Source organism: Dendropsophus ebraccatus, chromosome 7, assembly GCF_027789765.1.
Source record: "Dendropsophus ebraccatus isolate aDenEbr1 chromosome 7, aDenEbr1.pat, whole genome shotgun sequence".
Lineage (NCBI taxonomy): Eukaryota > Metazoa > Chordata > Amphibia > Anura > Hylidae > Dendropsophus > Dendropsophus ebraccatus.
Window position 1 is genome coordinate 41,809,956 of NC_091460.1, and position 14,728 is coordinate 41,824,683.

Consider the following 14,728-nt stretch of genomic DNA (forward strand, 5'->3'; position numbering starts at 1 on the left):
AGGTTAGCTAGGAATAAACACCATAAGAATATTCCTTATTAATAAGCGATTTCAGTTGTATGTTCTGCTGGACTAGAGATGAGCGAACCTGAATCATACTTGGGTTCATCTGAATCTGAACACTGTACATTTGATTACTGGAGGAAGTTGGATGCAGCCCTAGGGAAACATGGATATAGCCATGGGCCATAGGCTGTATCCATGTTTTCCAGGTAGCCTAATCCCAGCTTTTTCTGCTGTTGTAGCTGTGCGTTTGTTTTTTTGTTAGCCAAGCTAGCTCAAGTTTTAATAGACCCACTTTTGAGTTCTGATGATTATAAATTAATAAGTCATGTTTCTTCTGCTCACATTGGGTCTTCTGTTTATAGGGTAAGATTAGTTTCAGGCTTTCAACTCCAGTCAGTTTTATAATTTAGGCTAGTGGGGTCCACCAAGGCGTAGGGCATCTTCATGGTTACAATTTCAATAATAAAGGAGTTTATTTGAACAGAGTTTTTTGCAGACAGACATTTTTGGAGAACTGCCAGCAGATTATTACAGGGATCTTGGTGCATATCACTTTAGTACTTTACCTATCAGAATCAATGGCTAATCACTCTTGCATCTATGTTCCACACTGAATGTCCAGAGTAAAAGGTTTTCCAGTTTCAAATAATATTGCCAGACTGGGAAGTTAATAGGAAAAGAATATTATACTCTCCCCTTTTGTGGCTTGCAAACACCACTAGCTCAAAAGCTTCCTGCATGCTGTTGTATTTTTGTGTTCAATGTATAATCAGTCTGCATTTGGCTCATGAGCTCCCCCTAGTGTATTGGATTGGAGTTCTCATAAAAAGAAATGGAGCTTCAGCTGTTTACATGCATTTACAATATAATATTATATCTACTAATGAAGCTATTGGCAGCAATATTGGGTTCATATTAGACAGATATTACCCTTAGTGAATGAGAAGTGAACGAAAAATTATTTACATGTGAATAAAAGTAAATTTGGCCCTGTACTAATATCAACAGATGATTTCAGCAGCTTCCTCCCCTGGCGGCATTACCTAGAGTAATGTGCCAAGGCAATGAAGATAGGAATTATTGACCCCTGGGGAGACATTAGGAATACACATTAGTACATTTCTCCAAAGCCTGTGGTGAGCTCCAGTGACTATAAACAAGCGCAATGGTTTATTAATTCCCATAGTTCCTCAGGTTTATAATAATTTAGATTTTTTGAGATATCTCATTACTAAGATTGTTTTTACGACTCGTAACACAATTCTGAAAACGCTGCATAAAACAAACATGAATATTAGGAAAGCCATTAAAGGGGAATTCTCATCAATAAAACTTTTTTTTTACATTTCTTTAATATAACTTTATAAAAGATAGTGTAAATATTTTCCTTTTTTTACTTGAAAGGGGGACTATCAGCAGGTTAGACGATTGTAACCTGCTGATAGCCCCCTAGTGGGTACGGGGAGCTAAGGATGAGAGTATGTCTGTTACCTTTATCATCTGCACCGTTCCCGTGCTGTTTATTCTGAAATCCTCTGCTAAGTTGTTAGGAGCACTAGGGGCGGAGCTACCACCCCCAAGCACAGATATGGCCGTCTCCGGACAGCCCCCTATATTGACAATCATTAGAAGGGGCAGACCAGAAGAGGCCATAGCCCAGCTCTGCATGGTGATTTGCCCTTCTCCCAGTGATTGGCCCAGGGCGGGCAGGATTGGTGCTTAGGGGCAGTAGCCTCATCCTCAGTGCTCAATGGCTTACTGGGCAGAGGATTTCACAGCTATAAGCACAGAAACAGTGCCGAGGATGAAGGTAACAAACATATCTTCACCCTCAATGCCCCTGCCCACTAGAGAGCTATCAGCAGGTTAGATTCGTCTAACCTGCAGATAGTTCCCCTTTAAATGCCTGCAGTAAGGGGCAATACGGTCCCTCTGCTGCCACCAATGGCTGTGTTGGGAACTGCAGGGCTGTTCAGGCTCTGGTCCTGGCTCAGTTGTATATCGCTAGTGTTGCTGCATGCAGTGTTAGTGATACTGACCATCCTCTGATGTCATTTCTAATGCTTGTAATCACTGGAATATACATTACACTTGGAGAGCTGGCTGTGTGAGAGGTGCTGAAGATATGGCAGGCTGTGGCAGAGCAAGTGGTGATGGACACTTATTTCAACGTGCCTGCAGCAGTAGTGACACAGACAGCTCCCCCAAGTCATATGTACTGTATATTGTAATGCGAATATTCATTACAATAGACATTAGGGGAGGCTCAGTAGGGGAGGCACAAGCAATATGTAAGAGTGCCAGGACTGCAGCCATTGGGGGCAGCAGAGAGGTCATCTCGTCCCTAACTGCTGCCACTCACTGTAAAAATATAAAAGAACAATTCAGCTTTAAAGGTGGTAATACATGAGCAGTAAAGGTAAAAGATTTACTTACCATGTTCATCTAGCAGGATATTATCTGGTTTGATATCCCTGTAAGAAAACACAAAGAGCATTTTAAAATGGTATTTTTTTTTGTTGTAAACTCACAACCCCTGTTTGTATATACTATACAGTGACATAAAAGGTTACCATTGCTTGGGACACATCTCCATGAGACAGAATGATTGGCTGCCATGTAATACCACATTTCACATTTTTGACTTTTAATGTGCAAAAAAAACCCACAAAAAAAGACCAATAAGCACCTGGCACTTAAAGGGATACTCCAGAGAAAACTTTCATTATTTATTTTTCAAATAAACTGGTGACAGACAGTTATAAAGATTTGCAAATTACTTCTATTTAAAAATCTCTTGCCTTCCAGTACTTATCAGCTGCTGTATCTCCTGCAGGAAGTGATGTTTTCTTACCACTCTGACACAGTGCTCTCTGCTGCCATGTCAGGAACTACCTAGAGCCGGAGAGGTTTTCTATGGGGATTTGCTTCTGCACTGGACAGTTCCTGACATGGACAGAGATGGAAGCAGAGAGCACTGTGTCAGACTGGAAAGAATACAGCACTTCCTGCAGGACATACAGCAGCTGATAAGTACTGGAAAACTGAGGATTTTTAAAGAAGTAATTTACAAATTTGTATACCTTTCTGACACCAGTTGATTCAAAAAAAATATTCTTCTCCATAACATTTTACTGAGTGGGAATTACCAATTTCAATGCAATGAAACAATCATTCACAGCTGTCTAATATACTGTGTGTGAACATGGCCTTATAGTGTCAGAACCTGGACCCACTGGAGATTCCTCTGGTCTTTTCGCACACCAGTCCAACCCTGGGTTTTTGGGATTGCTGAATTACAGGAATGTTGCTTTCTGGGATTGAGCCATACTCTTGTTCCTTTGTGTTCTCTAAGCATTTCTGCAGCATTTCCCGTCATATTTAGCAGAACTTTGAGCAGCAGAAAAGTCTATTTTGTTTTGAGGGTTTTTTTTTCCTTTATAAATAATAATGGATCTTTTTCCAGTTCTCGAAAAACACAATTAAAGCCGGGAGAAAATTAGCGGATTGAAAATAAGTGGGAAGGAACCATATTGTGTTTGTTTGACATTAATATCAGTTAACATGTAAAATAATGTTCAGTTAATATGCATACGGCGCTCATTCTTAAGCTTCCCACCGATAGAAAATAGCAATGTATAATTTATCTCAATTGTGGCAATGAACGGTTTTACAGACATCTGATGTGGGAGGGGAGTTCTGTCACGCTGAGAGTCTGGAGAAAGCAATTACATTATCAGAGACTCTCCAGCCTGGAATAACCCCAGCGGTGCGGGCAGGGAAAGCAGAAAACACCATACAAACATATGACCTACTGCCCTACTATTCATGTGGGGGCAGTGAAATTATTTCTCTAAATATGGTGTTCCATCTGCACGGGGCCCCATCTCCTTCTGCATTTTCCTGCGGCTACCACTAGGGCAGCCCAGTGCATAGGGAATTTTACAGTTTACACTCAGTACTGAGCTCCCCCTAGTGGTGGCTGCAGGTAACTGATTTTATTGTCTCTAGTGTGTAAAAAAAAAAGTAGCAAATAAAAATAAATTAACATCTTCCATACAAATCTGCCTATACCCAGTGGATTGCAGTAGCACTCATGTTGGACTGGATTCCCCTACTTATTTGTACAAATTTGTTGTGGGAATTTTCCTCAGCAAATTAGTTTTATGTACATTTACACTAAGAGATAACTCAGCAGCAATCCCCTGACTACTGGGCTAGGGTGCTATACACCAGGAGAGAGGCCCTAGTCATCCAGGGCCACAACTACTACTACCTCCATCATCCTCCTGCATCATCCACTCTCACTCTCTTGCAAATCTGGCCTGCTGCAAAAGTTCCAATGTGAGTCATGAAAGTAATCACATGTTGTTTGAGGCTAAAAAGAAAGTGTGTGGGAGGCTGCTGTTTGATGTAGTAGGCAAGGTTATAGTCAAAAAGGGGTAGTGAAAAGGGAGACATGGGTGGCTGAATTCCTGACTAAAGTATAAAGCAGGAACAAGGTGTACACTAGCCAGTAATTGGGACACTGAAGACAACAGGGCAGACGTTTTACATCAGAAGCAGAAGAAAATCATAGAAAGGTGATAAAATAACCTTATTTTACAAGATGTGTTCTCTCTCTATATATATATATATACACACACACACACATATATATGTATAAATAAAATTGTATGTCTTCCCCTTTTTAAATAAGAATGACAACCAATTTTATGCAAGTAATGTAAATTCTGGGCAGTATTATCATGATGCTACACTAGTCCACATGTGTACACATTTCCTCATTTATCCCCATTGCACATAACATCTCCTCAATTATTATTAATCATGATGAGAGTGGAGACATTACACTGCCATACAGATGAGCCCGCTCCCAATTTGCAGCACTTGATATTTCTTCATCCAATGTGTATTAAAACATAGAAAAGATTAATTCAGACAAGAGGCTCTCGACTGCAACATGCATAGTGAAGAGCCCCGATCAGCGTCATCCTTACATGATAAATTATACTCTATCATTTCCCTCTATCATCTGGAAAGTTTGTATTGTTTTCGCTGTGACGGCCATTGCATTGTTCATGCTGTCTATGACCTTTGAGGTCAAATAAAGGCTCCTATAAAGCTAATGTTTCCTATGGTGTATTGATCTTGTTTTACACATTTAATAACCCAACCCCCTTAAAAAAAAACCTTAGTGGGGCTTTCTAAGTAAATAGAAGACGCTCCCCTGCCACCAGCACCAGCACCATTTCTGCCAACAACTTTCTGCCACCTCCAAACTCTCATCACTAACCTCCTCCTTTGACCTCATGCAGTGGTCCTCTATTTCCACTCACAAAAAAGGGTCACACACTGAACCTCACCTTTTCTTGCCTCTGACCCATATCTGACCTCACTAGCAACATTTCCACATATGTGACCACAACCTCCTAATATTCTCTTCTCCGTTTTCTTCAACTGAACCCCCCCCCCCCCCCCCCCCCGCCAGTCCAGAACCTTGCCCACCCTTGCAGGAACATTAAATACCCTAAAATGCAAACACTCCCACAAACACACACAGACCCTGACCACCTCCTGCCATCTTCACCTCAAAAACATTTCAAGAATCTGTTCTTTTCTCAACCAAACTGCTGGTCCATGCTCTCATTATCTCCCACTTGTAACAACCACCTCTCTGGCCTTCCATCTAACTCCCTTGCTCCCCTCCAGTCTATCCCTAACTCTACTACCCAACTAATCCACCTCTCGCCTCACTTTGCCTCTGCCTCTCCGCTCTTCCAACCCCTTCACTGGCTCCCCACTGCCCAATGTATTAATTTTATATTGTTGACCATGACGTACAAGGCCGTCCACAACCTGTCCCCTCTGTACATCTTTAACCGGATATCTCCTCATCTCCGTCCCTCATGCAACCTCCGATCCTCCAATGACCTCCTTTTCTGCTCCCCCTTCATTCGTACCTCACACAACTGCCTGCAAGACTTTGCCCGAGCTTCCCCTTATACTCTGGAACTCATAACCCAACACATCCACCATCATGATCTACAAAAGCATCTGAAAACCCACCTCGTCAAGCTAGGCTACAACCTATAATAATTCTGCACTACACTTTGACAATCTGCCCCCTTTACCCTCTGTCTCCCTCCCCTTACCTTGTAGTTTTAAGCCCTCGCGGGCAGGGTCTTCTTTCCCCAAGTAGCAGCCTACCATTTACCTTATTCATGTAACATGTTTTGTAATTTTCTGTTTGTCACCCCCTATTGCATCTATAGCTCTCTGGAATCATGAAATAATAATAACTACTTTATCTCTCGATGATAGGTCATTGTGGGGGTTCCAGCAGGCACTACATACAGGTGTCATCGCAATGTATACTACATGCACATATAGCCAGTTAGTTATGAAAATTCAGGGTAACAATTCCCCTTTAGGGCAACAGCGGATAAAAGACTTAGCTACAGATCCCGAGTAACCTCCATTGAGTTAAATGAGGGAAATATGAATAGAAATGTACTCTATCAGCGCCGGCAGCAATGCTCACATATTCATTCCTTTCTATTTCCTTGGTTCTGAAACTTTAAAGGTGCTAGATAAGTAAAGCTTTGCTGCCAGAGACAGAAGAAAGTATATTTCTTACTTGTGAATTTTAATTTGAAGCCTGGTGGGAAAATGTTAATGGAGCTTTGAGAGGATTATCTGCTCCGGGGCGCCATAAAGAGCTTCCTTAGATCGATAAAAACAATCATAATCACAGGTCTCTTGATTTCCTTCGTTTTTACAGAGTTCCATTAAAGTGGATTTCTAGGACTTTTTTTTGATGGCCTATTCTCAGGCTAAAGGTCCCCATACACTTTATACTAAGGTTGGACTAAGCTGCCGAGAGCTGTCAGTGTATAGTCTATGGGGCTCTCCTGAGACTCCACTGACAGATGATGTTGGTGGAGATAGGGGTCGTGTGATGGAAAATCACTTCCAACCCTTTTGTTCTTGGAGAGATAAGTGAGTGTCAGAGCAGTCTGGCTGCTGTTCGCCCCTCCCCATAGAGAACACATGAATGTTCATGTGTATGGGGAGGACAGGAGAGATAAATGGCAGCCAAATTATCTTATTGAATATATATGTAGTATCCCCAGAGTAAGGGTACTATTACACGGAATGATAATCGGCCGAATTGGCCCGATTCGGCCGATTATCGCTCCGTGTAATAAATGCAACGATCAGCCGATGACAACGATCATCGGCTGATCGTTGATATAGGTTAGACCCTATTTTCGTCGGGCGCTGACCGCGCACCGCTGCGTGTAATAGCGGTGCGTGGCCGGCGACTAACGATATACATTACCCATCCACGTTCCAGGGCTGCTCCTGCCGTCCGCTTCTCCCGGGGTCCCGCGTGCGCTCTAGCTTCACAGAGGCCTGTCAGCTGATAGGCCGCTCAGCCAATCACAGGCCACGGCGGTCCCGGCCTGTGATTGGCTGAGCGGCCTACCAGCTGACAGGCCGCTGTGAAGCTAGAGCGCGAATGGGACCCCGGGAGAAGCGGACGGCAGGAGAAGCGGCCGGCAGGAGCAGCCCTGGAACGTGGATGGGTAATGTATGCCAGTTTAGCAAGGGCTGAAAGGACATCGGTAACGATGTCCTTGCAGCTCTTGTCAAACGATTATCGGGCCGTGTAATAGGCCCAGTAAACGAGCAACGATCTAGCAGATCGCTGCTCGTTTACAGGTATTATCGGGCCCTGCTCGGCCCGTGTAATACCACCCTAAGTGCGTCACTACTGTTCTTAGCACACCTGTCGTCAAGTACTTTAAGGGACATTTATCAAGACTGGCGTACGAGTATACTTAAATGAAGCTCTGCCCCCCTTTTCCCTGGCTGAATTTACTAGGAGGCAAAAATCTACACCCCCTCTCAAGCAGGTGTAGATTTTTGCCTGGTTTATGCATGTTTCCAGGCGTAAACCTTCATAAATCAGGCACAGGAAGAGGCCACGTCTCCTCCCCGCCTTGTCGCGCCCCGCCAGCCTATCAGGCGAGCGGGGGATACGGCAGGCATACACCAGGAAAAAAAAGGAATCTGCCCCTTTTTGTGGGGCACCAGGCATAATGATAAATCCCTCCTATGTGTCTATATGTTCTGGGCTGAAGGTCTGCATTTTACTGCTTGCTACTAGGTGCCTTGTTGCAATTCAGGACCTGATGGGCTTCTGGCCATGCTCAGTCTGTAAAAAGTGGCTCTGAAGGCTACAAACAAGAGTCTATACCCCACCACTAGGAACTGTAGAAACGTTAAGGAACTACAAGTAACAGGAGTATTCCACTGAGAGTCAAACAACCTGTGTCCATTGGACTGGAGAATTGACTATTGGGACTGTGAGTACTTTGTGGCTGCAAAGAGCCACAGGACGATTAACGTGCGAAAAAAATCATCATATCATTCAAATTTAAATAATATTTTCATGTGTATCCAGGCAATGGACAGATAATCGTTTGTATGTCATTGCATGTTTTAAGCTGACCACCGTCCGCTAATCGTTCATTCTTTTGCTGGAATCAGAAGAAGTAAACAATGATAGTAACAATAATTTTTGATCCTAACTAATGACTATCGTTCTGTGTAATATGGTGAACGATTTCACATTGTTCCCAAAAGTGCTCGTTTTTGATCGTTGATTGTTAATCGGCAAGAAAACAAAGAAGTGCTTCGTCTAATAGGACCCCAAGGCACTCACAATGTGATTTGTCACCAGCTCCATGATAATGTATGGGTCATCAATACATAACTAGTGCTAGACACCCATTAAGCAGCAAAATAAAGAGGCCATTGTATTAGTGCAGGGGTGGGGAACCTCCGGCCCGCGGGCCGCATCCGGCCCCTGACACCTCCGGATGTGGCCCGCGGCTCCCCTGTGATATGCGCCGCTCTGGAGGAGAAGGAGCCGACACACACGGCATCCTCCTGTGTCTGTGACAGCTGCCAGGAGGATGCTGTGAGTGCCGGCTCCTTCCCCTCAGAGCGGTGCACATCTTCTGTCTCCTGCCCTCCTGTGACGTGCGCCGCGCTGGTGAGGCAGGAGCTGGCACAGACACAGGAAGATGTGTTGTATGCCGGCTCCTGCCTCACCAGCGCGGCGCAGAGCGGCGCACGTCTTCTGACTCCTGCGGGCCGCGCGCGATGACGTCATTTCATCGCGCGCCGCCTGCAGGAGAAGACCGGCACAGAAGAGAGGAGGGAGAAGAGGACCTGGACAGCGTGGGAGCGGAGGAAAGGTGAGTGGGATGTTTATTTTTTTCATTTGGGGCAGACACTGGGGGTTAACTAGGCCACCAGGGACATGACTGGGGGGGGGGTAACTAGGCTACCAGGGACATGACTGGGGGTGGGGGGTTAACTAGGCTACCAGGGACATGACTGGGGGGGGGGGGGGGTAACTAGGCTACCAGGGACATGACTGGGGGGGGGGGGGGTAACTAGGCTACCAGGGACATGACTGGGGGGGGTTAACTAGGCTACCAGGGACATGACTGGGGGGGGGGGGTAACTAGGCTACCAGGGACATGACTGGGGGGGGGGTTAACTAGGCTACCAGGGACATGACTGGGGGGTTAACTAGGCCACCAGAGACATGACTGGGGGGTTAACTAGGCTACCAGGGACATGACTGGGGGGTTAACTAGGCTACCAGGGACATGACTGGGGGGGTTAACTAGGCCACCAGGGACATGACTGAGGAGTTAACTAGGCCACCAGGGACATGACTGAGGGGTTAACTAGGCCACCAGGGACATGACTGAGGAGTTAACTAGGCCACCAGGGACATGACTGAGGAGTTAACTAGGCCACCAGGGAGATGACTGAGGAGTTAACTAGGCCACCAGGGACATGACTGAGGGGTTAACTAGGCCACCAGGGACATGACTGAGGGGTTAACTAGGCCACCAGGGACATGACTGAGGAGTTAACTAGGCCACCAGGGACATGACTGAGGAGTTAACTAGGCTACCAGGGACATGACTGGGGGGGTTAACTAGGCCACCAGGGACATGACTGAGGAGTTAACTAGGCCACCAGGGACATGACTGAGGAGTTAACTAGGCTACCAGGGACATGACTGAGGAGTTAACTAGGCCACCAGGGACATGACTGAGGGGTTAACTAGGCCACCAGGGACATGACTGAGGAGTTAACTAGGCTACCAGGGACATGACTGAGGAGTTAACTAGGCTACCAGGGACATGACTGGGGGGGTTAACTAGGCCACCAGGGACATGGCTGGGGGGTTAACTAGGCTACCAGGGGCATCACTAAGGATTCAAATCAGGTACAAGGGGCATCACAGAGGGTTAACTACAATAGCAGGGGCATTAGGGGAACAATACTTTGCCTTGTTCGGGTGCTGCAAACCCCCGCTACTAACTGCCGCGCACGGTATAACATTGAGTGCGGCCCTCGAATGATTTTATTAAGGCCCGACCGGCCCTCGACATGGAAAAGGTTCCCCACCCCTGTATTAGTGGGAGTGCTGAGGCTCCTTCACTGAATGACCTTGTATAATGATGTCTTATGGGCTCCGCAATATCAGGCAGAGCCACATTTACAGTACATGGAGGACGCTGTGTCTAGTCCTGTAGTGTACCAACCACAGTAATCCAGCAAGTAATACTGGGTCTTTATTTACTGATTAGGGGCACCCCCACTGTTCATAGTACATTGATGGTCTCTCTTAATGGAATAGCCCCTAACACTGTAAGGTAGGGCAATGGGATGATCTCAGTATAGTATGTACCCCCTTGGCTATTATAAAGATTCCTTCAGATAGTAACTATAGACTTTTATTGCCCCCTCTGTTCCTCCTTTAGGCTATGTTCACACTGCGTATGAATCTGTCCGTAGTGCAAACCGCGAATATACGCACGTAGTTTTGAGGTTGATGCGTTCGCTTGAAAGTATACGATATACGCCCGCACAGTGCACACTACGTATGAGCTTACGGCCGGATCGTATATGGCGCAGTGAAAAATAAACAAGACCATTGTTTGAGAACGGAAATGTTCGAACTCACGGCCGTGGATTTCCATGCGCTCCCGTCCGAAGTACTTATTTCAGCCAAATTGAACTTGATTTTTCGATCCAAAAGGTTCTGTGTGGTTTACGGGGCTGGGCGAAGATTTCCAATGACCTGCCTCAGATCGCTTTGAATCAAGCTAGGGAAGCATAACTGTACTGCGGGCATATGTTCGCGGTCCGTACGCATCTGGCCGCATGTCGATTTTTGCCACGCCCGCACATGTACGGCGGCGTAAGAACTGCGTACGGATTCGTACGCAGTGTGAACATAGCCTTATTGTGTAATCCAGGAGCATTGTGTAATGGAACTCTAGAAGATGTAATACCAGCCGGCTCATTGCTATAGATACATGAGATATTATGTATTTGTCCCATTTTACTTCTGTATTGCGCAGCCGGTGTATTTTTATCTTTGGTTCAGGAATCATTTTTCATAATCGCCCTATTCTCTCAGAGAGGTAATGTGCGGAGTACACCCAATCCATAATACTGTCTATCCCAGGAATAATTGGACAATGTCCATACATCTTTTTCAAGCTAAATGAGAGCCCCCGTTCAGGCGGTGTCAGGGTTATTTATTTCACCGTTCGGCTTCTTGCAGTAATAGCATTACCTTCGCCTACTGTGAATACCTAACCTGGAACTAAATTTTATCTTTAGGTCAGTTACGTGGAACCTGGGAAATGTATACAAAGACCTGTATTATTGGCCGAGCTGAGAAAGAAGTCATCGAAATTCAAAGGCTAACAATCTATATTAAACTTTTATATAAACATATGATTGAGAATAAAAGGATTTTCTGCTTCAAACCCACCCACCCAAATTAAAGGGAAACTATCAGCAGGTTAGACTAATCTAACCTGCTGATAGCCCCCTAATGTGCCATGGCCACCAAGGAGGAAGGTATTCCTCCTCAGTGCTGTTGTCGTGCAGTTAGTAGTTGAATCCTTGGTCCGGAGCACTGTTAGGAGCACTTCCTTCCCAGCGTCCTGGGCTTATTAGGGGGCTATCAGAAGGTTAAATTAGTCTAGCCTGCTGATAGTTCTCCTTTAAGCTTAATAAAACAGCAATAGGTGTGGGCCCGCTTTTTCACCTACACATTACTTGCTTGAAGGTTGACTCCTGAGGGTACTGTATAAGAAGTATTTTTCACCCTTTAATTCTCTCCACGTGAGGATTTGGTCTTCCCTGTAAAGAGCTATCACTATCAGAAAGTGGTGATGGTGTCAGGTGCTGGTATCAGGCAATGGGGGATAGGCCAAGTCCAAGTCCTGGCTGAAGTCTGGCACTTGAGAGACATATCTTTAGTGTTGCTGGATGCATCACAAGCAATGCGGAGCCTCTCCTGATTTTATTCTAATAAATATCAAGATTACGTGTGGAAAAGCTGTCTGTGTGGCGGGACACCGCTGCAGTTACTGACTGGCTGAGCGGGCAATACATCAGCTGGACTGTAAAGTTGCAGCAGAAGGAGCCCGTGACATACCAGGAAAGTGGCTAAAAATTAGATCCGGCGGCTATCCGAGAGTGCTGAAAGCGGCTCTAAGGGGGCACAGGGACGCATAAGTATACATGCTTTATTATGTTCCCGCACCCCCCTGCCCGCCTGTGATTTTTTTTTTTTACTTTTGTTGGACGTCTCCTTTAACCTGCAGAATTTTCTTGTCCATACATGGATTAAAGGGGAACTATAAGCAGGTTTGACAAATCTAACCTACTAATATGTCCCTATTGCACAGGAGACCAATAGGGATATCATCATCATCATCATCATCATATTGTTCCCTTTTAAAGTATAATTGTATCCTCGTGTCCCCATCGCATAAATTCTTCAATTTCACTGTTTCTATCTCTCTCTCTATATATACTGTATATGTATATATAATGTATATATAATGTTCTCTTTATATATGTAAACCCTGTTCTCTTTATACAGTATATGTACACCCTGTTCTCTTTATATATGTATACAATGTTCTCTTTATATATGTACACCTTGTTTTCTCTCTCTCTCTCTCTCTAGTTCTCTTTATATACGTACACCTTGTTTTCTGTATATATGTACACCTTGTTCTCTTTATGGCTGCGTTCACACTACGTATATTTCAGTCAGTATTGCAACCAAAACCAGGAGTGGATTAAAAACACAGAAAGGATCTGTTCACACAATGTTCAAATTGAGTGGATGGCCGCCATATAACAGTAAATAACGGTCATTATTTCAATATAACATCCGTTGTTCTAAAATAACAGCAAATATTTGCCATTAAATGGCAGCCATTCACTCAATTTCACCATTGTGTGAACAGATCCTTTCTGTGTTTTTAATCCACTCCTGGTTTTGGTTGCAATACTGACAGAAATATACTGACTGAAATATACATATACTGACTGAAATATACGTAGTGTGAACGCAGCCTATATATGTATACAATGTTCTCTTTATTATGTACACCTTGTTCTCTTTTTATATGTACATATTTCTGATTTACCATTTTACTGGAAAACCTGGAAAATCCTTTTACCTTTCAGTAAATGAAGTTAAATCTTCACTTTAAGTGAAATCTCTTAGCTCTTCTCCTGGTAATTCAGTCATTGAATATCAGCTCATTATCTTCTATCTCTGCTTCTAGCTTAGGATTTAGTAGCGGTTACTCCACCGGCTGCATGTAAATGATACAACTGGATCTAAAACAATCTAAGTCCAATTTATAACTTCTTTGCTCTCTCTTTACCCCTTGTCAGTCCTGCTGGGATTGCTTTTTCCGCTTCTGCAAGTTTTGTTGCATGGTCGCAATAACCTTCAGCAATGTATAGTTTATTTCCCAGGACCTAAAGATCTATAACTTTTAATAATTTTTCGCATTTACTTAATGTTCTTTCCTCAGCAGCTGCTAATTCCAATTAGACAATGTTAATGGGGTAACCACAGATAATGTGAAGTTGTTCCAATTTAAATTGAAAGGATAGTGTTGGCTATGAAAATGCTGCTTAATCCAGTTGTAGAGCACATAGAGCTGAGTACATTCAGTATAACGTGTTACTGTTTGATTAAAGTACTTGAGAGTCCTGTGGGCGGTCCTACTCAGTGATTGGCAGCTATGTTTATTGAAAGAAATAGTAGGACCGCCCTTTGGACTTATAGGCTCAAAACAAACAGAGATTTAGATTACGAAATTAGACAATACACTGAATATTTAAAGGAATATTCCTCTTAAACATAACTTTTCATATGTTGCTACCCATGGTGAGACTAACAATTCCTTTCATACCTATTATCAATTCAATCTCCTTCCCCCGGTTTCTATGGAAGACACAAAAATCGGTGTCTGAGCTGTTCAGTCCTTTCTGCTCTCAACCCCCTGCTCCCTTCTGAAACAGCTGATGTAACGTCCCTATCTGCAACTTTGTAGCAACTTTGTAATGCTGGGAAGGATAATCACAGTGAGTTCAACAGCAACTTGACCTCAGATTAATCCTCTTAGCATTACAATGAAGCTATAAAGTTGCAGACAAAGCCTGCCAGGGACTTGTATAAATCAGCTGTCTCGGAAGGGAAGGGGGAGGAAAGGAAAGCTAACATACAGTTTTTTGTGTCTTTAGCAGAAAGCAGCAGCTCAAAACTGGGAGAAGGGGACTGAATAGATAATAA

At 44.2% G+C, this 14,728-nt stretch overlaps 1 protein-coding gene across 1 annotated transcript in view; it reads right to left on the reverse strand.

The window, feature by feature from the left end:
- The window catches only part of STK32B (serine/threonine kinase 32B), a 207,402-nt gene that overhangs the window by 117,103 nt on the left and 75,571 nt on the right, over positions 1-14,728 (reverse strand). The window contains exon 5 of the mRNA XM_069976434.1: positions 2,443-2,480. Coding sequence (XP_069832535.1) covers positions 2,443-2,480 — 38 coding nt within the window. The remainder of the gene's footprint in view (positions 1-2,442; positions 2,481-14,728) is intronic.